This window comes from Coccinella septempunctata, chromosome X (genome assembly GCF_907165205.1).
Source record: "Coccinella septempunctata chromosome X, icCocSept1.1, whole genome shotgun sequence".
In the NCBI taxonomy this organism is placed as follows: Eukaryota; Metazoa; Arthropoda; class Insecta; order Coleoptera; family Coccinellidae; genus Coccinella; species Coccinella septempunctata.
This window is the reverse complement of record NC_058198.1, coordinates 10,551,449-10,573,197: the sequence shown is the minus strand read 5'-3', so window position 1 is coordinate 10,573,197 and position 21,749 is coordinate 10,551,449. Positions and strand designations below refer to the sequence as shown.

The 21,749-nt window shown below is 36.9% G+C and overlaps 1 protein-coding gene across 1 annotated transcript; it reads left to right on the top strand.

Moving 5' to 3' along the window:
• Window positions 1–9,459: 9,459 nt before the first annotated feature.
• Window positions 9,460–15,476, top strand: LOC123321908. Its single transcript, XM_044909695.1, has 3 exons — window positions 9,460–9,595; window positions 13,007–13,312; window positions 15,044–15,476. The coding sequence occupies exons 1-3, from the start codon at window positions 9,532–9,534 to the stop codon at window positions 15,466–15,468; spliced, it is 795 nt and encodes a 264-aa protein (XP_044765630.1). The 5' UTR covers window positions 9,460–9,531; the 3' UTR covers window positions 15,469–15,476.
• Window positions 15,477–21,749: the final 6,273 nt, after the last annotated feature.

Below are 21,749 nucleotides of genomic sequence, written 5' to 3'. Positions count from 1 at the left end.
GTGCACAGGAATCGTTTTTGCCATTTGCATCCCTGAAGATGTAACAATATCTTGTATTTCCCCTAAATGTTCCATATCTGGATGGGCAAAACCACGGTTAGGGATAGACGTTAAGTTTCTCTCTGCAAATCGTTTCTAAGAACGTCAAGGGATATGGAGACGGGCATAATCCTGCTGAGAGCGAAGGCTCATCAAAGATTCAGATCATATTTTCTCCTTCCTGAATTCCTAACACCCTTCCATAATATTCACGATGGAATTAGTAGCCAATGGAAGCCTTCCTTCTTTAGATTATTCATCATCAAAGAGGACAATAATAAATTGGATTATTTCTGGAATCAGATAGATTACCTACACTAATAGATACAACAGAATAATTCTTGCAGATGATGATGACTCTGTTAAACATCAGCTCTCTGTTAACATTCTTTTCACTAGAAATGACTAATGAAGAGTTCATTATCAAGAATGTTTTCAAATATATGCTTGTTCTGAGCAGTTTATGGGGAAATTATACCTCAGACATCTTAGCCTATTTCCTCAATCGATATGCTCAATCAAGCATGTGTTTTTCGTCGATACTGTTCACAATGTTGCGATATAAGTAATAAAGAACAGAGGATAGCATTTTACGACAACAGCAATGTTGTTGAATGTAAGGAAATGATCGAATTCCTTGAACGGATAGGTCAGGTATATGGTCCATAAACTGTGTATTTTCATTTTTCAATACGATGGAGACAACGGACAGAGCAGTGGAAAAACTTCAAAATAAGGGTATCGGAATAGGTAAGAATAATTCAGGATTATACTATCATAGATGAGTTGTCGGTTACGCAAAGATTGACTTAGAAAATCACATAATCAATGAAATTTCTTTCAAATAGACAATCATCTGAAGATAAGTTCGTGCAGGGAGCAGTAAACTCAATCTGGTGATGACATTCGAGATCAATTCTTCATAAAATGAAGGATGCATAACATCCCTCAGCAAACGAATAATTTTTTTCTACTCCACTATGCTGGTATTTGAATTGTCAAAAATTGAAGAAGGTTCAATACCTTTCTTGGCGTACATCTAATAATATGTGTATTTAAAGGTGAGGCTTTTTTTAACAGAAGGTAGAACAGGTCAAAATGAAGCGTTCCACCAAAAATCACCTAAACAAAACTTTCAAAATGACAAAGTTGAAGAAAAAATTGAATATGATTACTGAAATAGATCCTAATACGATACTTGCTCTTTTGTTAGCTGAATTATCGCAAAGCAGTGGGAAAAAACTTATCTCCTGATTCGACCATGTGGTTTCGTTTAGGATATTGGCTCGTTCGATATTTACGTGGTGATGACAATGGAAACTTAGTATAGCCGAATTGTTTTCATTATTTTTTAGTAACTTACACGATTTTATTAAATGACTCATTTCGATACCAACTGACAGAATAGACTTATTTAGGACACAAGTGTGAAAAAAAGAATATTACTTCAAAATCTCACCAATAAAATTCGTCTTAATTTTTCACGAATTTTGTCACCCTGGGCATCACAATCTTCTTGATCGAACATTCCAACAATCGTCGTAAAAATTGGAAGAAATGGTGAAACATCATAGCACTTTTTCAACATAATTACCATAAGCACTTTCAAGAAACTCGATTTTCAACAATTTTTTTTCACCATAAATTGCACGACACAACAATTATTATTCTCCCAATTGACCTGTTGCCTTTAATCCGATGAACTGGGTACTGAACCATTCATTGTCCAGCTAAATGTTATGTTTTGTTTCGTTTTTGCGATGCCGGAGGCACCTTTCACAGTCCCGTACTTGAAATTCAATGAAATGTTGTCGAACTTTTAGGGGTTGTATCTCAGCCATCTTGGATATTTTATATGGACAATTTTTGGTGGAACGAATTATTTTGAGGAGTTTTTCCTCCTGTCAAAAAAAAGCCTCGCCTTTGCAAACACCCTGTATAAAAGGAAATGAAAAACTATATTATATAGGTAATTATGTATTGAGTTCGGTGTCTATATACGGTGGTAAGAAATGACAATAGTAAGCAAGACTTCTTTGATGCGACAACATAGTAGGGAAATAAACAAAATAAAGATTCTACCTCTGGAAACTGCAGGCTTTAGAAAAGTTCTTATTGCTAACCTAACCTAACCTAACCTAACCTAACCCAACCTAACCTAACCTAACCTAACCTGGTTGAAATGACAATAGTAAGCAAGACTGCTTTAAAGCGACAACATAGTAGGGACATAAACAAAATAAAGATTCTACCTCTGGAAACTGCAGGCTTTAAAAAAGTTCTTATTGCTACAAACAGCGTGTGAAATCAAAGTTTAATATTTGGGGCATCCCCTAGCTCTTCGTGATGCTTTTACTTCTATTCGGCATTGTGCCAATAATATTATCAATAAAAGTTTGAAAAATGTTTCGCCAAATGTCCTTCAAAGCATTGACGAGATGTTCTAATATCTGCGGTGGGTCAGGTCAGCGGTGTAATTGCTGTGCCATTGCAGACCAGACATGAAAAATCATCCGATCGATTCTGATTTCTACAACTGTTTTGAAATTTTCGAGAATATTCATATTTGACAGCAGAATACTAATTCACTTATATATCTGGAATATATCGAAACAGGTAAATTTTTTTTTTGAGTCTTGAGATTTGCCGTAGCCATTATCTTATCAGAGATGAGTCAGAATTTTATCATAGCACCTGTTTATTAGCAGACCGTTGGCAATGGACCAAGTGTCATCAACTGGGCTTTATTTTCTGGAAACTTAGCCCATATTGATGGTCATATGCATTTCGATCGTTTGAAAATTAAGGTTTTAGTTGGAAAACAACAAAGCGAATGAAATAAAATAAATCCAAACACCCTTTTTGGAATTGATTAGTTCCAGGGCAATAGTCTTTTCACAACCAGCCCTCGTATCATATCAATGTCAACCCCAATGCTCGGTCCAGTTCAATAAACTATCGTGGCACCCTCAATTCTGCTGGGTATCTGGAATTGTGCTGAAAGAGATTTCATAAATTTCTCGGGCCGTTCTTTGTGGAAACGGGGAGCTCTAGTAATTGAAATTAGGTCAGTGCATTGGGGTGGTTCCTTTGACGAACATTTTCTCTTACTTCTCCGCCGTTTAGGATAGCGGAGTGTGGCTATAAATAACACTGGTTTCCAACCAAAAATTCCTCTGAATCTAGAATAATATGACGAAAATTCCCGTGCACTTCTGTCGGGGTTCCGTATACAAAGGGGTAGAATAACTTTGTCCGTTGTTGATTTCCTGCTCAAGAAGAATTTTGTCTGCAGCAGAATAATAGGAGTTATGTTCAAAGCACGGAATAATTTCGAATTCCAGTAGCTCAACGTGTTTGAACTTGAACCGTGCGGATAACTTTCAAGAATGGTAATGATGATAAGCGCCAGTGGTGTAGCTTGTCAGGGGGCCCTTATTAGGTAGCCGAACACAAATGAAAAAAGAAAAATTTTCACGAGAACAAGGATTATTTATTTTCACGCAATTTTTCAACAGAAACATCGGAATCTTTGGGTAGGAAAAGTGATATTTTATAAGGCTGAATAATATTCTGCTACTGTATGAAAATATAAATTGAGATTGAACCCTTTTTATTATCAGGTCTCTTTTATATTTTTGCAACAAAGTGCTACAACTCTCATTTGTTCATTTATTTCGAAATTATTCTGTCGTGATCATGTTAGGTTGCCTAACTCGGGCGTAGAAAAACATAAACAGCTTTTCGTCTATCAATCATGCAAAGAATAGCTATTTCATCGTCAGGTGCTTTTTCTTAAGCCCTACCTGAACATCCTATTAGAGCTAAACTATTCAAATAAATACTTTTAAATTCACCTACATTTATAGAGTTATTTTTTGTTTTGTTTTTTTTGTTTACCACAAATTTCAATCATTAATATCCTGCAATATTTGAAGGACTTAACCCCCAATAAGGCTTTTTTTGGGGAATCAATTCCGAGAATAGTCTGTTTATTTTTTCTTGTTATTTTTTCCTTCAATAAAATAGATGAGGAATTTAATGGTTATTTGTGTTAAATTTTTTGTTGATCATAGGAATAATTTATAAGCATTATCATTACTATTATTATTCATTGCTGAAGACGAGAGTTCTTGTCTCTATTGGTAAGCAGAAAAAAAAAACTTTGTTAGGTGTCCTCCGATAAGAGGCTCTCAGATTTGAGATTCATTTTAATTCCTCCTTTCAGCTGTTGTCTTTATAAATAAATAAAAAATAAAAGCTGCTGATATGACCTCCGGAAAAATTGCATATGAAGTTATTGAATCTTATCAATAACTATTTGAAGAAAAGTTTGGCATAAGTCTGGTAGGATTTCCCAAAAGTTGTGGTAGAATTTAGTTTTCTTTGAGTTTTCCAACAAGCTTACTCATAGTGTATGTTTCCATTTGAAAAACGGAGGTTGGATGGGGTTGTGGATAAAGGGTTGAAAAAAACACATTTTATTTCCGGATAATGAGGATAATTAAAAATCAATTGACAGGTTTCAGCGCTTCCATCTTGAGTTATTGCTCGAAGAAATATTCGTTTCATTCCAGATTTATGCCCAACCCTGTGTATTCTTATGGATCTTACCTTCGAAGAGCTGTAGCTCCGTTGAGAAGCATTTTCCGAAAGAAAAAATGGAACTCGTCCAATATTTGTGATCTCACAATAGGATGTTGAATAGAGATAAAAAATGATAGTAATAATTATATGAATATTCCCAAGATCAGTGATCATCTTCATTTTATTGTATCGTTTTACATATCAAATATACGTGTTAGTATTTTAAGTAAAGAATGATGACTTGTTCATCCAGTGGGACTTGACGACTTAACGACTAATGAAAGCCAACGACTAGACTCCCCAAGGATATCTGCCTAGATCTTTCCAGGGAAAACATCCCTTTTTATACCTTGCGGTTACGGTTTACTTTCATGAAAACCTGATTCCTTCAGGTGAATTTTTTTGCTGTTGTTTTATTGTCGCTCAACTTAAACGCCGTGTATTTTTTTCAGAGTAATGCCTTTTCAAGTTATATTTGGACCTATCGCTATATTTATTTGAAATAATCAATTGCCACCCTTAGTACAACATACAGGGTGTATTTGAAGGTGAGGTTTTTTTCCAACAGAAGGTAGAACTAGTCACCTATACAAAAAAATTGAAAATGATTAGTGAAAAAGATCCTAATACAACCCTAGGCCGTTTGTTAGCTGAATTCTCGTAAAGCAGTGGGAAAAAACTTTTCTCCTGATTCGACCATGTGGTTTCGTTTAGGATATTTTGGCTCGTTCGAAATTTACGTGGTAATGAAAATGGAAACTTAGGATTGCAGAATTGTTCTGAGTATTTTTTAGTAACTCACACGATTTTATGAAATGGCTCATTTTGATACCAACGGACAGAAGAGACTTAGGACACAAGTGTAAAAAAAAGAATAATACTTCAAAATCTCACCAATAAAATTCGTCTGAATTATTCACGAATTTTCTCACAATGGGCATCACAATCTTCTTGTTCGAACATGTCAACAATCGTCGTAAAAATGGGATGAAATGAGTAAACATCATAGCACTTTTTCAACATAACTTACATAAGCACTTTCAAGAAACTGCGGTTTCCATTAATGGACTTTTCACGAAAATCCAGCCCAAGACTCCCTTCAACCTTTTCACCTATCTAGTCTAGAAGCACCAGGAACAGCCAAAATCAAGCAATTTAGGATAGCCTGTATGTTTTTCCATCTGAAAAACGTTGGAAAAAACAAAGATGAGGTTGCGGCTGACGGATTGAAGAGAAATATGTAAACTTATATACGACGTACTATCAGATCTCAATTAACTTCTTAATTTTAGGTCTACTGATTGATTTTTTTTGTCAAGAGACTTTTGTGTTGCTTTCGATTATCACTAAATAAAAAAAAAACAGAGATTATATGGTGGAATTCTATTTTCTGTGAGCTTTCCAATTAGCCCAGACATGGTATATGCTTCCATCTGAAAAGTAGGAAGATGGATGTGATATTCATTTAATTCCAGACCCAACCCTGTATAAAGAGAACCGTCGTGCTTTAAGCAAAGGGGGGATTCTAATTCCCTTCCGAGCTCTTCAACCTGATGATTGAAAATAACTTCGCAACAATTTTCCGGTGCAACAAAAATTGATATCGCTTCATGTTGAAACTGGAAAAACTGGCCTCCTTCTCCAAGTTTATTCCAATTCCAATCCAGTTCTCATTTATCGCCAGCCGAAGTATTTCTTGGGACACCTGTTCAGCCCATTAAATTAGAGATCCCCTTAACGATTTCTACTTTGTTATTCAACGAAATTGCCAACAAATTTAGTGGTTCGAGTTGAAGGTCGGCGAAACCTACTGCCTTGAATTTTAACCAGGTTAATCTGAAATGTAAACGCCACTTGCCTCGCTTCTCATTACGCTTTTCAATAAGTTCCTGAAGAGATAGGTGCTTCAGTTTCCGGGTGAAGACCACTTTTTTTTCAGGGCGAAACTGTGCGCTACGTGAGAGCACCTTGATATTTTATGGTTCCATCTATTCAATTGCCTGCTTGAGGGGATGCTGCCCATATTGAACAAGCAAAACCATTTCGGCATAATCTTTACAAACCTTATGTTCCGTGCCAGCCGGATAATTCCACTGTTTTAATCCTGAAAAAACGTCGTCAAAATTTATTTTGCTGAAGAATCACCTAATTATTTTCCACACGGGAAGGAAATTATTGTGAATGGAAAAAATTTTTTAATCTCCCTCTCCTTTCAACATTCATCGACAGATATTCAGAAAAATTTGATCGAAAAACTCATAACTCAAACTATAGTCATTCTTTCTCAACCTTACCTAAAATCATAACTACAATAGCTATTTATGTTATTATAAGTTACGGAATGCCTAATTTTGTGAACGCTCACTGGTTACTCAAAATTGCATTTTTTAACGTATTACATACATGAATAAATAGTAAATATGAAATATTATTGATAAAAATTGTGAAAACATAAATCAAGTCTGACTTAATAGTTTACAGGTCAATATCTGAATAAGGAAACCCTGTATTAATCAAAGATGTAATGGTTTAAAACAATTCTTTTCCGAATGATGAGTGACTGAATAATATTTTTAATTAACAAAAGAAGAATTTCTGAATACGTCTTTCGAATGTTTGCCGAAACTTCGTAGTGAATGTTCCAAATTAATGGAAATAGCCAAATAGATCATACAATAAATCTACCATCATCAATTGATTAACGTTGATGAAGGAAACAGAGAATCCTATACTGCTGAATTAGAAATAAAGTCACCAATTTTTTGATGGAATTGCAAAACAAAATATCTGTATATAAAGATTCTTACAACAAAACAGCACATACTTAGGTCTTTTCGGAGAAAATAATCAAATCAACTGCAATGTAATTACATACATCCTCGTAAATATAATTATATATACCAGGATGTATTGATATCTACCTTAGCAACGAACAATAACTCATTGCAGTGTGAAGTCTGACTTCAAAAAAGAAAACCAGATTTACGCAATAAATTGAAAAAAAGAAGATGTCCACCGAAATTGTGAAAATCGAAAAATTGGAGTATCGAGCCATCATCAAGTACCTGTATTTAAAAGGGTTAAGAGGTAAGAAGATTTACGAAGATACGCTTAATAAACTTGATGTTCAATGTCCTTCATATGCGAAGGTGAAAAATTGGACTGCAAGCTTCAAAAGAGGTAAATTTTCCATTGAAGATGATGACCGATCGGAAAGGCCAGTTTCTGTGTCAGTTCCCGAAAATATCGATGCAGTTCATGACATGATTTTATCCGAACGTCGAATTGGGCTAAAACGGAAATCTGAAGTACTGAATATTTCATACGAACGCGATCATAATATAGTTCACGTCAATTTGGACACGAGAAAAATTGCTGCATAATGGATCCCCAAATGTTTGAATGTTGACCAAAAGCGTGCAAGGGTAGAAGCATTGCGTTTGATCTGTGCTCGATTTGAAAACGATGTAGATTTCTTAAACCGAATTGTAACTATGGATGAGACTTGGGTACATTTCTACGACCCAGAAACGAAGCAACAATCTATGAAATGGCGACACTCTGGTTCACCAAGACCTAAGAAGTTTCGTGTCCGAAAATCTGCTGGAAAAGTTCTTGCTTCAGTTTTTTGGGATTGCCATGGAGTAATCATGATTGATTTTTTGGATAAGGGTAGAACAATAACCGGAGATTACTATTCGACAATATGGACCACTCTACGGGAAAAAATTAAAGAGAAAAGTCGCGGAAAGCTATCCAAATTTGTTTTGTTTTTGCAGGACAACGCCCCTGCACAAAAATCTCATGTTGCCATGCAAAAAATTAGTGATTTAGGGTTTGAATTACTAGAACACCCCCCTTTTTCACCAGATTTGGCTCCATCCGACTATCATCTCTTTGCTCAAAAGAAAAAAGTTTAAAAGGTCGTAAATTTTCTTCCAACGAGGAGGTAATAAAAGCTGTGGAGGTCCGGTTTACAGAGCAAGAAGAAACATTTTTTTTTTGAAAGGTCTAAACACGTTTCAGAATCGCTGTAATAAATGTATCCAATTAAGAGGAGAATTTGTTGAGTAATAAAATATTTTGACATTGAAATTTTGTTTGGTTCTATAGTAGGCTAAGAATTTTTTAATATGTCCTCGTACATGACCGATTATATGATTCCATATTTCTTCAATTTCCCGAAAGAATTGTTGAATTCAAGTCAGTATTATAATAGCTATATCATTCGAAAGTTATAGGTATAATCCCGAATAATATCTCGGGATCTCTAGACTTATAAGTGGCAATTGAAAATAAAATAAATCCTCTACGCTTTCGTAGAACGGAGAGAAAAGGAAACGTTTCAAAAGTTTTTGTCAATTAATTATTTGTTGAATGTCGGATTACGACTACTAGATATCCGATGTTTCGTAAGAATTTTCTCAAGCATTCTATTAGTATGCAGAGATAAACTATCTCTTGAAACTTTTCCACACTCTTCGAAGGAGCAATGATCCCGAAGTCGCAATTCAGGAAGAGAATAGTGGAAGTTTTGTTTTATATGAGAGTTCAACCTCGACATTAGGAGGAACAGAACAGAACAAGTAATTAAATTTTTTTTTCTGAACTTTGAACACCCGATGGTTGAATTGATAAAAGAATTTTTGGTACATGATCCTTTGATAGAAATTCACATAAGATGTGAGTCCCTGAAATCATTTGAAATCCGTCCCTGATCACCTGCATGCCCAAAGGCTCAAGAAGATAAAAAGCCACCATCCAAACATTGAGAATGAAAGTTGCTTATCAGTATGAACGCTGAAGAAAGTGTTACAGTCCATTAGTGGGTAACCATCATCACTGGCTCTTGGTTAGAATAAATACGGCATTTCTTGTTTACAGATGCAGACTTATTAATCAATTATGAAGGTGCATATTGAAATTCTCGTGATAATTTGTATTGTGCTAGTGGACTGTATAGTGACCGGTAAATGTTGTTTTAAACAATTTATATTAATTAGTTTCACGAACATAAATCTATGAAACAAGCATTTGGTCGTATTTCCATGAATTTCCAATTATTCTTGGATGACTGTAGAATCAGACTAATGAATGCTGTCTCATTTTTCTTCGATAGGTTTGAATGCAAATATGGAAATTATTGAATGAGATATTGTCGTCTTCTGGAATAAAAAAGCTTGTTAGTATTAGCATTTTGTCTATAAATATGTATCAATTTGCATAGGAGTGACAGTTCTTCTGGGAATAGTACTTTACAATTCATCAAAATAATGTAGGTAGATTTAGATCATATTATATTATATGCATTATGAAAGTCTTGAAATTGAGCAGTCTTTTCAAAAGTAACAGCGATGTAAAGCACTAACCCTGCTGTCACAACTTGTACGAAGTTGAATTCGCTTGGTTGCTTGAAGTTGAGTGAAAAACTACCAGTTTCTTTTCAGATCAAGAATCTCATTCAATAAAAACATTCCATAATGTACCTACGTGGCCAAAAACTATGACACAAAGGCAAAAAACAAAAAGATAAAGATCACACAAACTGATCATCTGATTTTGAGGTCACATTTTTGGGGCAAATTAACATGGTGTCTTTTTATGTGTACTAACACTATCAAAAGAGGCTCCCAGGTGTGTGCCAGTTCAGGCAAGCTTTTGAGTTAGTCCAGATTATACACATAATAGTGGAAGAATATCTGATAGCTCAACTAACAATGTGAATTTTAAATAAAAAAATTTGGACTTCACTACTTTTTGGCTGTTCTCACTACAAGGTTTTCATTGATTAAAGATGGTTTCTGTTACTTTGATAGGATTTAGTTTGAGTTTAAGAGGAAAAATGGCGAAAACTACCTTACACTCACTCCAACATGAAAAACTTTTTAAAACCTTTCAGAATTATCAAATTCTACGCCAAAAAACTTTTTTGCTCCCCTGAATTCACATACTACAGAAAAAAAGAGAACAAAACTCTGCGCTACTAACCTATAGATAGTTGTTGAAAAATCTAACGTCAGCGAAGAAAAGTTTTGCTCAGAATATCTTTCAGAATCTTTTTGTAGAGATGAAGTATAACGAGAATATGCAAAATGTTTGAGTAGTTTATGCATCAAAGATTGCGATTTTGGCCATTATCCATCTTTTGAAAATCGAAGTCAGCTAAGAAAAATGGTTCATGGATCATTTCTCATCGCTTCCTAATTTTGAAACGAAGTTGAAAATAAATGCTTATACAGGGTTTATTTGAAGGTGAGGTTTTTTTCAACAGAAGGAAGAACTGGTCAAAATGAAGCTTTCCACCAAAAATCACCTATACAAAACTTTCAAATTTACTGAAATAGATCCTAATACGACTCTAGACCGTTTGTTAGCTGAATTATCCCAAAGCAGTGGAAAAAAACTTATCTTCTGATTCGACCATGTGGTTTCGTTTAGGATATTGGCTCGTTCGATATTTACGTGGTAATGAATATGAAAACTTGGGATTCCCGAATTGTGCTCATTATTTTTTTGCAACTTACATGATTTGATGAAATGGCTTATTTCGATACAAACTGACAGAAGAGACTTAACACACAAGTGTAAAAAATAAAATAATACTTCAAAATCTCACCAATAAAATTCGCCCGAATTATTCACGAATTTTTTTGCAATGGGCATCACAATCTTCTTGTTCGAACATTCCAATAATCGTCGTAAAAAGGGATGAAATGAGGAAACATCATAGCACTTTTTCATCATAACTAACATATAAGCACATTCAAGAAAAGGCCTCGATTTTGTACATTTTTTTTCACCCTGAATTGCACGATCCAACAATTATGATTCTCTCAAAAGTGACCTGACGCATCTAATTCAATGAACTTGGTACTGAACCATTCATTGTCCAGCCGATGTTTATGTTTTGTTTCGTTTTTGCGATGCCGGAGTCACCTTCCACAGTATCGTACTTGAAATTCAATGAAATTTTGTCGAACTTCTAGGGGTTGTATCTCAACCCTCTTGGAAATTTTATATGGACAATTTTTGGTTAAACGACTTATTTTGATGAGTTACCTTCTGTCAAAAAGCCTCACCTTTGAAAATACCCTTACTAAAATTTAAGAGCTGACGCTTCATTCAGTATTGCAAATAAATTCTTTGCCTTTCCACTCGATACAAAAACGGCAAAAAGTTGTTTTTTTCAAGGTAGCCACCCTAATTTTCATTTGATATTTCAGAGAAAAAATCGAAATACGCATCTAATGATGTATCATATTTATCTACGAAAACCTCATGGTTTTGGAAATAAAGTCAAATTTCTACAAAAGTGAGGGTTTTCGAACTCTCTTGCTAATTTTATCTAACAAACACAAATTCCTTGTATGAATGAGACAAACACCTTCAAAAGAGTTTTCAATGATTCCAGAATCTCAAGAAATTAACGTGGCAGTTATTCTACGGTAGGAACAATAGTCGTAAGCTTAAAACTTTCATAAAAATTTGACTTTATTTCCGAAACCATGAGGTTTTCGTTCAGAACTCTGATATATCATTAGGTGCCCATTTTGATTATCTCTGAAAACATCAGATAAGAACAAGGGTGTTCTATTTGAAAAAAAATAACTTTTTGCTGTTTTTGTATAGAGTGACAAGACGAAGAGATATGGAACAGCCTGTATATCACAAATGAAGTTTTGTCTACACGGAACTCATCCTCAGGATCTCTTTGAACTATATGCAAAATTTCAGCTGCCTAAAATATAAACTATTGTTTTAATACCCATTTCATTGGATCCATGTTTGTGGAAATTTTTTGTGGAAAAGCGTAAATACTACGAAAGTATCAGAAATGGGGATGGGGAAGTACTGGACAAAAATACTCAGATGGGCATAGAGTAGCGAAAAGAGGTATAATTAATAGGGTGTCCTATTTGAAATAACGAAGTTTGTAGTACTTTTTCGTATGACAGCGTAGCAACAATTAAAGTATTTAAGTTATATAGATCAGAAGCGTAAACTGTAGGACAATCCTATCATGCATTCACCGTAAACTTCCCCAACAATAGTGGGACAACCTGTATAGCAAGTAAAGATATTCCTTACATGTTTTTCGTCACCTGGCAGAATACTCATGAAAATATGCCACTAAATCCACTGCGCGATCCTTCATAAGGTGCGTTCCGTTGAACACAACACCTGTATCCCATATTCCGCCCAAAATGCTCCGGGGCAGTAAAAACAGTCGCTGGCAGTAAACCGAAAACGGGCAAAATTGAAATATCCAAATATATACGACCCTTCAGCGTCTGTATTAGCGATTCTGGCCTTCATAAACGTATCTCCGTCGCTTTTTGGCTTTTTTCACGGTCGGAACTAACCGGCAATCCGGTTCCAGAGGAGGTGACGCCGATAGAACATGGCGGGGCATATGGGGACAACTCCAGGAATGCCTCGATAACAGCTCCGGCATCAGCGGCTACACGACCTCAAGCGGTGATAACAACAACACGTAGGCCGATTTTATCTGGCTTGCGATTTCCTTGTTCCTGCCAAGAAGGGGAGTGCGGATGCTGCACTGGTTACATTCTGGATAGATTCAATCAGAAGGGGTGCATAAATATAACTTACGATCCAGACGACTTTTCCGTTACAGCCTACATGTCTATGAATGGAAAGGTGCTCTACAGGAACAGCATATCAGGTAAACATGCATGTTTCTCCTCTTCTATCTGCACCAGACCATCAACGTGAGGAATAAACACTGCGCAAAAAAATTAACGCACATTCTGAAAATCTCAATTTTAATGAAAGTAAACTCTACATTGACTTTACAACTTATTCTTTATGTTCTCTCGAGAAGGTTTTGAACGAAACAAGACACATTAAATGGAAGAAAAATTCAGGATTTCACCGAATCTTGTGTGAAAGAAGAGAAATGAACAATTTTCAAAATACTGAAATGCTGATAAGTGATTCAATACTTGGTATTTTCACCCCTTGCGTTAATTACAGCTCGGCAACGACGGTTCATACTCAAAATGAGTGAACTTAAAATGTTCTGATCTAATCCTTCCCAGATTTCTCCGAGTTGGATTCCTAAGTCATTAGGAGTAGCTGGATGATTTTCTGAACTTCTCAGCCTTCTATTGAGGTTGTCCCAAACCTGCTCAATCGGATTGAGATCTGGACTTCTTGCTGTCCCTTCCATTCGAGAGACTTCAACCTCTTCAAGGTACTCCTGAACGATGCGCGCACGATGGGGTCTGGCATTATCGTCCATAAAAATGACATTTTCACCAATGTATGTTCCTTATATACTTATCTTCATTCATAGCTCCATTATCAACGACCACTAGGTCTGTGCGAGCAGTCAAAGATATTCCACCCCATACCATAATCGATCCTTCCCCGAAACCAGTAGTATTCAGGAAATTGCACTGAGCATATCTTTCATGTCGACGTCTGTATACAAGGAAACGTCAATCACAATGGTATAGGCAGAATCTAGACTCATCTGTGAAGAGAACTCTTTCCCAATCGGCCTCTTCCCAATGGATATGCTCTCTCGCAAAATCCAAACGCGCCCTTCGATGGGCTGGGGTAAGAGCTGGGCCTCTTGCCGCGACACGAGGCCTTAAATCATATTCTCTGAGGCGATTTCTTATTGTCTGAGTGCTAATTTGCACCTCATGAGTTTTGCTCAAGCTGAATTTGAAGGAGGCGAGCGGTTGCAAACCGTTGTCTCAACGAAGAAACTCTCAAGTAACGTTCTTGAATGGCAGTTGTTACCCGTGGTCTACCCTGTCCTGGTCTTCGGACATTCATACCTGTCTCCCTGAATCGCTGCAACATTCTGGACACACTTGTATGGGAATCTCCAAACCTTACTGCAATTCTTGTGTATGTCCACCCTTCTTCTCGCAAAACTACCGCTTGGGCACATTCCTCTTGGGTCAAATTGCGTGTTTTGCCTTGCATAGCGATCGAGTGTAGAAAATCAAACGAAAGAAAAACTATTGATCACTAGAATTGATCGAGAACAATTGATTTTAGAATGGAGCCAATACATTCAAAATCTGATATTATCATCTTTTTTATTCCTGCTGGGAAAAAACATCTGTATTGAAGAAGACCGTTGAAAGTGGATAACATATGCATGCATAATTCTGATAAAAATTATTATCATTGAGAACACCTTTAGTTGTAGAATAAATTTGAGATTTCCATAATGTGCGTTAATTTTTTTGCGCAGTGTATTATTTATTGCTTGTCTTCCTTCTTTTTCCTTCCGTACCAGATATTTTTCAAGCTTCCTATGAAACCAGGAATATTCCGAACTTTTCGATCATTGCTATTTGTAATTATAGAAAATAATCACTTTTGCCGATGCTTCTTTACGCATACTATAGGTCACTAAAATTTTTTTTTTCAGGAAAGAATCCTCCTCCATTGTGCGTGAGAGTTCCGAGATTCCCAAACATCAAGTTCTGCGTGGAATTCTCCAACATCTACTTCGCGAATAGAAACGTGCATCTTTGCATCGATGCCGAGGCAAACTGGCAGGATTACAGCCTCCTAGAATGGTCCTTCGATTGCATCCGAATGGGCGTTTCTGGTTTTGCTGTTGTTCCTCCAGAAGAGGGTGGTGGTCTGCCTTCGACTGGGGTGGACGTCGAGGATCAAACCGACGAAGACTACGATGATGCCGCCAAGAGCGAGAAAGTGGGGAAGCAGCAGAACGCTTTGGTGTTCCACAAGTCCATAAAGAATTTGAACAAAAAACGGATCGATCCGAATAATATCAAATTGAAGAAATTAGATAATAATTCTGTACTAATTTACTATAAAAAACAATGAATTGAGTAGATTTTTTGAATCATTTCACCAAATTGATCATAGAACTTCACCCCAATTTGTCAGACCCTCATTCAATTCACAGTTTTGGCTTTTACTCCCAACCCTTTCAATTATTGTTTCAGAATGTAAACAATTTCAGTGGGCTCGATTGATGAACACCACTGCTCAACACCTCATTTCAGGCGGCATGATTGTGCATGTAAAGGTTTAATTTTGATAACGCACAATAAAGTCTATCATAATGATCTCCATGATTATTGTATTATTGCCGTATTCATTACTAATTTTCTGATTTAGTCAGTTTATTGATTTGAGTATCGATTGGTTCAACTATCCTCCTATGGGCATTCCAGAGAAAGAGAACTCATTTACATTAAAATGGAGAGCCAGGTGAAGTTGACGGCCTTGGAATCAAGGATTCTCTCAGATAGGAATTCAACTACACCATAAAGCCACTAGCTACGAGTATATGCAACAATGTGACTCTTCTATAGAAAAGTTTTTTGACAGCTTGATCAAGCTGTGACATATTAGGAATCAGCTTTAATTGGCTAGGAAAGTATCTAGATAACAATGATAGAGGAAACCTTGGTAATATTGGAGTCACAGATGAGTCGAACAGGGAAGTTATTTTGGCTTTGTAAAGTATTTCCAAGTTAGAGGATGAAAAGTATTTGAGAGCTCTGAACGAAAATCCCAGATCCTTTCCAGGAGCATTTGCCAAGCTCATCAAATACCTGCTCCAAAAAGTTGTAAGGTATCCCATGGTCCAGTGTCTGCCTATTCATCAATATTGGCAGTAGATTTTTATCCACACTTGTCCGCTGAGGTCCCTGGAATCATACTGCCAGAGATCTCTGCTGACATGGGAGTGCCGTAGTACCATAAAGCAACTGGCCAGAGACAACAATGTGACTCTACTATGGGTAGAGTAGAAGGAAACGAGAAAGCCGATGAACTTTCAAAAAGAACATCAAGGTTAATACCTGCTGGACCTGAGCCCTTCTGTGGGCTTGGAAAGTACTAATACAAGACAGCGGTCCAACAATGGGAGTTGAACATCAGATCAACCCTCTGGAAAAACACTCCTGGACTTACTCAGTCAAAGAAATGCGTGATGATTTCACCGACCTACACCAGAAACCTGCTAAAGCTGTCACGAGCCGAGTTTCGAGTGATGGTGGAACTGCTGACAGGGCACTGTCGGCACAAATATCATTCGCACCGTATGGGCAAGTCAGCAGATGAGATTTGTAGGCTCTGTGGATGAGAAGCAGAAACAGCTGAACACATGGTATGCAAGTGTCCAGAGCTGGCGGACCTTAGAACCACTTATGGGGAAACCGGTCCTGGATACTCAAGAGGTAACAGCTAAGGCCCTTAAGGATGTTGTCAGTTTTATCAACACCATTGACTACCTCCTTGGGTTCCTATGAATGAGTTAGGTTAGGTTAGGTTCCTATGAATGAGTTAAGTAGAGAACAAAAGATCTACATGGTCGCAGTTCCCGAAAGGCTAAAAGAGCCACAACTGCTGTACCTAGATCCTTTAGTGGTCTTAGCACAGACCAATACAAGGTAGTGGTCCACAAATGGGAAGTGAACGATAGAATCATCCACTGGAGCAACACAACTGGACTTGCACAAGCAAAAGTGTTTCAGGCTTTCACCTGCCTACACCAGAATGGTGGGACCACTGACAGGTCACTGTTGTTCTGAAAATCCTTTGAATCACATGGTCAAGTGAATCGTGGAAGCTCAATGGATCGGGAGAAGAAATAGCGGAATATACATATAGTGAGCATGAGTGCAATTTATCAATAACAAACATAATATGGGAAAGCCCTCCTGGATCCTCACGAGGTAACAGTCAATGCGATTTTTCAATACAATGGTCGGAGTAGAGTACCAGAACGAACATTTCGAATGGTTGCAGTTCCAAAAGGCTGGGTCAAACTGTAAAGACCCTGATTCGATATTAATAATAATGAATAATAGGTATTATTGTGATATAAGGGCGCCTGGACTTTGTTATAGGATGAGTAATTAGACAAGACATTTAATTTCATTAAGTTTTTCCTCTGTTATTTATTCATTCACATTTTCAAGAGCTCGAATAGTTTGATGAGCACCGAATAGTGGGCTTACGCGAGGATGCTCTGTCCTTAAGGAAGCTGTCCTCCACGAGGAAGTGTATATACGGTAGTAGATTGTTTTCGGGTATGGAATCAAGAAGGCCGTCCGTACACAGTGATTGCTGCACAGGACGTGCCAGAAGAATGAGTCCACTTCAATGTCTTTTTGCTTTTCTGAACCACTTCACGTCCACAGAAAAAATTGTGGATTAGGTTTGCAGAGCATAGTAGGCCAAAAACAGTGAAAACTGATCTATCCTCAAATCATCTATCTGTCATTCCTAGACACCAAAGTGGTCCACTGGCTTAGTGCAGAGAACGGCTAAACTGGGACCTTGAATGAAATAACGTTATCTTTAATGATTAAACATATTCTGTTAGCACATGCAAGATGGGCTATTATGCATGTCCAATATGCCACTTTTGAACGATAAGGTTGAGAAGGAGATATGGTGTAAATCTAGATCCTATATTTTCTTGTGGAAAGGCAGGTGAACCACACTGCCAGTATTATGGTTTGAGGGCTAATTGTTTGTGGATGTAGATCACCATTGGTGAACATCATCCAGGATGTGGTGGTACCTACAGAAGCTGTTCCATCCATATTCCAACAAGAAAATGCACGATCACATGAATCCAGAATAATGTGAACAATCAAGTCGATATGACCCCCTAGATCTCCTGACCTTTCACCCATAGATAACGTCTGGGGAAGACTCATTAATAATATTTCAATAATATGATAACAAAAATAATATTCATTCCATGATACCAAAGAATAACACTACAAATATGTTTCAATACTGGAACAAACCGAATACCACACAAGCTTTAGAAGCTATTGCATACGTGTACACACAAAATATTTACAACCCCCACATCCCAACCATTGTGAATGTGATTGTAAATATGTATGTTTCAATATTTTTATCCATCGAGGTATTTCTATAAACAATCAGCTATCACTTTCAAATGGTATATATCTTGTGGGAAGGTTTAAAATATTTCTGAAACATTGAACAATGCTGGGATCTATTTTCAGAATTCAATCGGAAATGATCCAACTGTTCCTCCCCAAAAAAAAACGTCATACTAAAGCCGACTGAATAATTTTCTGAATACATTGGTAAAACTCGAATGAAAACTATTCAATCTATACCTATACAAGGTATACATTGTTCGCAGATAATAAATTTGAATCAGAACGACCAGGATACAGAATTCGAGAATTTCATCGATATCCCTTCAATCGTTTGTTCAGAGATTATATCGCATATTGCAAGTTGACAATAAGATGTTTTCGTTTATTGGCGAACTAAAAGTCTGCTGCATTTTCTATTTGGTAGTCAGTCTGCTGTCAATTTTGGTTCCCCTGCAATATGCTATATCCATAGGATATTGAGAGTATTTGGAAGATTTAAACGAAATCGCAACAACCATACGATAAATTGATACAACATTTCGAATAGTCGACCATAAAAATATTTCCGGATAATGGAATCCTCCAAATCTCCCGCATATTCCTCGCCCAAACTAGAACCATTGACGCCGCCAGAAATATATTTATTCATATTTTTCATCAATGAGAAAAACGACCATGGAAAATGGGCAAGACTATTACCCCTGGCATAAAAATTACGCTTCAAGGAAACGCTGAAGCACTTCAGTTTAATTGGGTTCACGCCACTGGTTTCAAGAAGAGGAATAAATGAATATTCCCCTTTGTTCCACCGAGGTAACCCTAGAGTATGCTATTTGTTTATGTACATTCCGAGGTGAGCGTAGAAATAAAGAATCCTGGAATTTCGAAGGTATACATCTTGTGGAAATGAGAACATCGTTCCAGCAATAAATCGAGAAATTCAGCTATGAAATGTGATCTGTTTTGTGCGCCTTCTATGTAGATGAAGAAACGAAATACATATACAGGGATATCAGACAGGTACTGGCATTATTTATGAGATGTCATGGGAGGTTTTTCATTCCCGCAAAAAATCCACTCCCATGTTGAAAGAGGCAGAAATTTCGGTGCCACAGTTGGTTATACTGATGTCATGGAAATCACAACAAGAAGAATTTTCGAATAATCTTTCAACAGCTTGAAAGGGGCATCATTTTTGGTGATGACGAAGTTGTGGAGAATCATATACAAGGACACCCTTCCTAAACCCCTCCCAAAATTATAAACCGAAGATATGTCGAATAAATCTAAAATTTTTTCAAGCTTCTGTCACTTCCGGTTTTAACGGAAGTAGCTATCAGCTTCGTTTTCTCATTCTTTCGAAGTCAAGAATCTACTGTTAAAATATTTGTACTTTTTAAAATATTTGTACTTTTTTTTTTGTGTAGCAGGGGGAAAATCTGCAAATCAGACGAACCACCCTCTCCTGCGGGGGAACAAGTGTGGGGATTCTCACTCTCCTGAGCTCGAGACCCACTAAAAACCCTTAACTGCTTCTTGAATATTGGTTCCGGGCATTTGCCTATAAACCGTTCATCTCTTAGTCGGTTTTCTTCTCGCACACTATCGTGCTGAGATTTATGTGTTTATTCTCTAATGGATAACACTTCATTGGATTTTTCAATAAGTTTATGTTCTTATTTTAATCTCTTCTTAATTGATCTCTTGGTCTCCTTCGGTAAATTCGCATTCTCCTTTTGTCTTCCTCTGGGTCGTAGTCCACTAGTCTCCTGAGTTCTTGATTCGGATGGTTTTTCGCTGTTTCGAATAGTTTCTCTGCTTTTTTGTTCATGAATTCCGTTATGGTTTTCCATTTTTGGTCCCTATAAAGCTGTATATTCCTGACAAACCAAGGTGCATCTATCGCACATCGTTGCTATCTTCAATTTTCTCTCTTTCAACATGTGGCTTCTTCTTCCTATTAAAGGGTAGAGTCTATTCATCGTTGCTTTCGTTTTGTCGATTGCTTATTTGATATGACTTTTCCAAGTAAGTCCTTTGTCAAGCGTTATTCCTAAATATTTGGCTTCATTTTTCCAGTCGATTTCTTCGCCGTCAACTTCTAGATTCGTTGTGGGTCGCAGTCTTCTCTTCTGTAGTAATATTGCTTGGCTCTTTTGTCCATTGAGATTGTTTCTCCACTTTATGCACCAGTCATTTGTTTCGTCAATCGTTTCTTGTAGAACTCGTTCTATTACTTCTGGGTTGCGGTGTCGAGTTGCTATGCCTGTGTCGTCAGCATATAACGTTAGCATGGTTCTTGGATTCTTCGGAATATCGTGAATGTATATGTTGTACAGGAGTGGCCCATGTACTGACCCCTGGGGTACTCCAGCCTCTATATCTCTTGTTGTGGAGCATTCTCCTTCCACTTTCACGTAAAATCTTCTATTTTTGAGATAATTTCGGATCAACTTGCATATTTTGATCGAATATCCAGCACATCTCATCTTATATATTAATCCTTCATGCCATACTCTGTCGAATGCTCTGGCGACGTCTAGTAAAACAAGACCTGTGTAGCTTGTTTATTTTGAAATCCCTCTGTAATGTATTCTGTGAGCCTTAATAATTGTTGCTCTGTTGAATGCTCTCTTCTGAATCCGAACTGTTCTGGTCGTATTAGTTTCAGATTTTCGGTTTCCTCATTTAGCCTCGTGGATATAATTCTTTCTGCTAGTTTTCCTAACGCCGACAGTAGACTTATCGGTCTGTAGTTTTGTGGGTACTTCTTCTCTTTGAATGGTTTATTGAACACTATGACTTCCGCTGAATATTTGTACGAGTCAAAGACTCACCCTTTATAACTACATATTTTACTTTCAAATTGTGGGGGTGTAGTTTAGCTGGAGCCCCACCCCGGACCTACCCCGTTTCCGGAACTTTTACTGAGTTCTTCATCATTTCTATTCTATTCATTTTAATTTACACTAAATTTTTCATCCAACCACATACTGAGAGTTTTTTTTCTCAGTTCTGTTTGGCCCTGGACTTGAAGTAAGCCTACTGATAATTGATTATTGCTGATTACTAAAATAAACCGATAACTTCATACAAAAAGAAGAAAAGTTCATTATCGAATCAAAGATTTCCCAGCATGATTTGGGTCGACAAGGTTTTTGGAGATCCACTTTTGCGATTCTCGTCAGAATTATTTACTTTGCCGAGTTCACGCCGGCCGTGAGA

Coding starts and splice junctions, on each gene's coding strand:
- LOC123321908 (XM_044909695.1), top strand. CDS start 9,532: ATGAAGGTGCATATTGAAATTCTCGTGATAATTTGTATTGTGCTAGTG. Junction 9,596..13,006: donor AGTGGACTGTATAGTGACCG/GTAAATGTTGTT, acceptor ATCCGGTTCCAG/AGGAGGTGACGCCGATAGAA. Junction 13,313..15,043: donor CTACAGGAACAGCATATCAG/GTAAACATGCAT, acceptor TTTTTTTTTCAG/GAAAGAATCCTCCTCCATTG.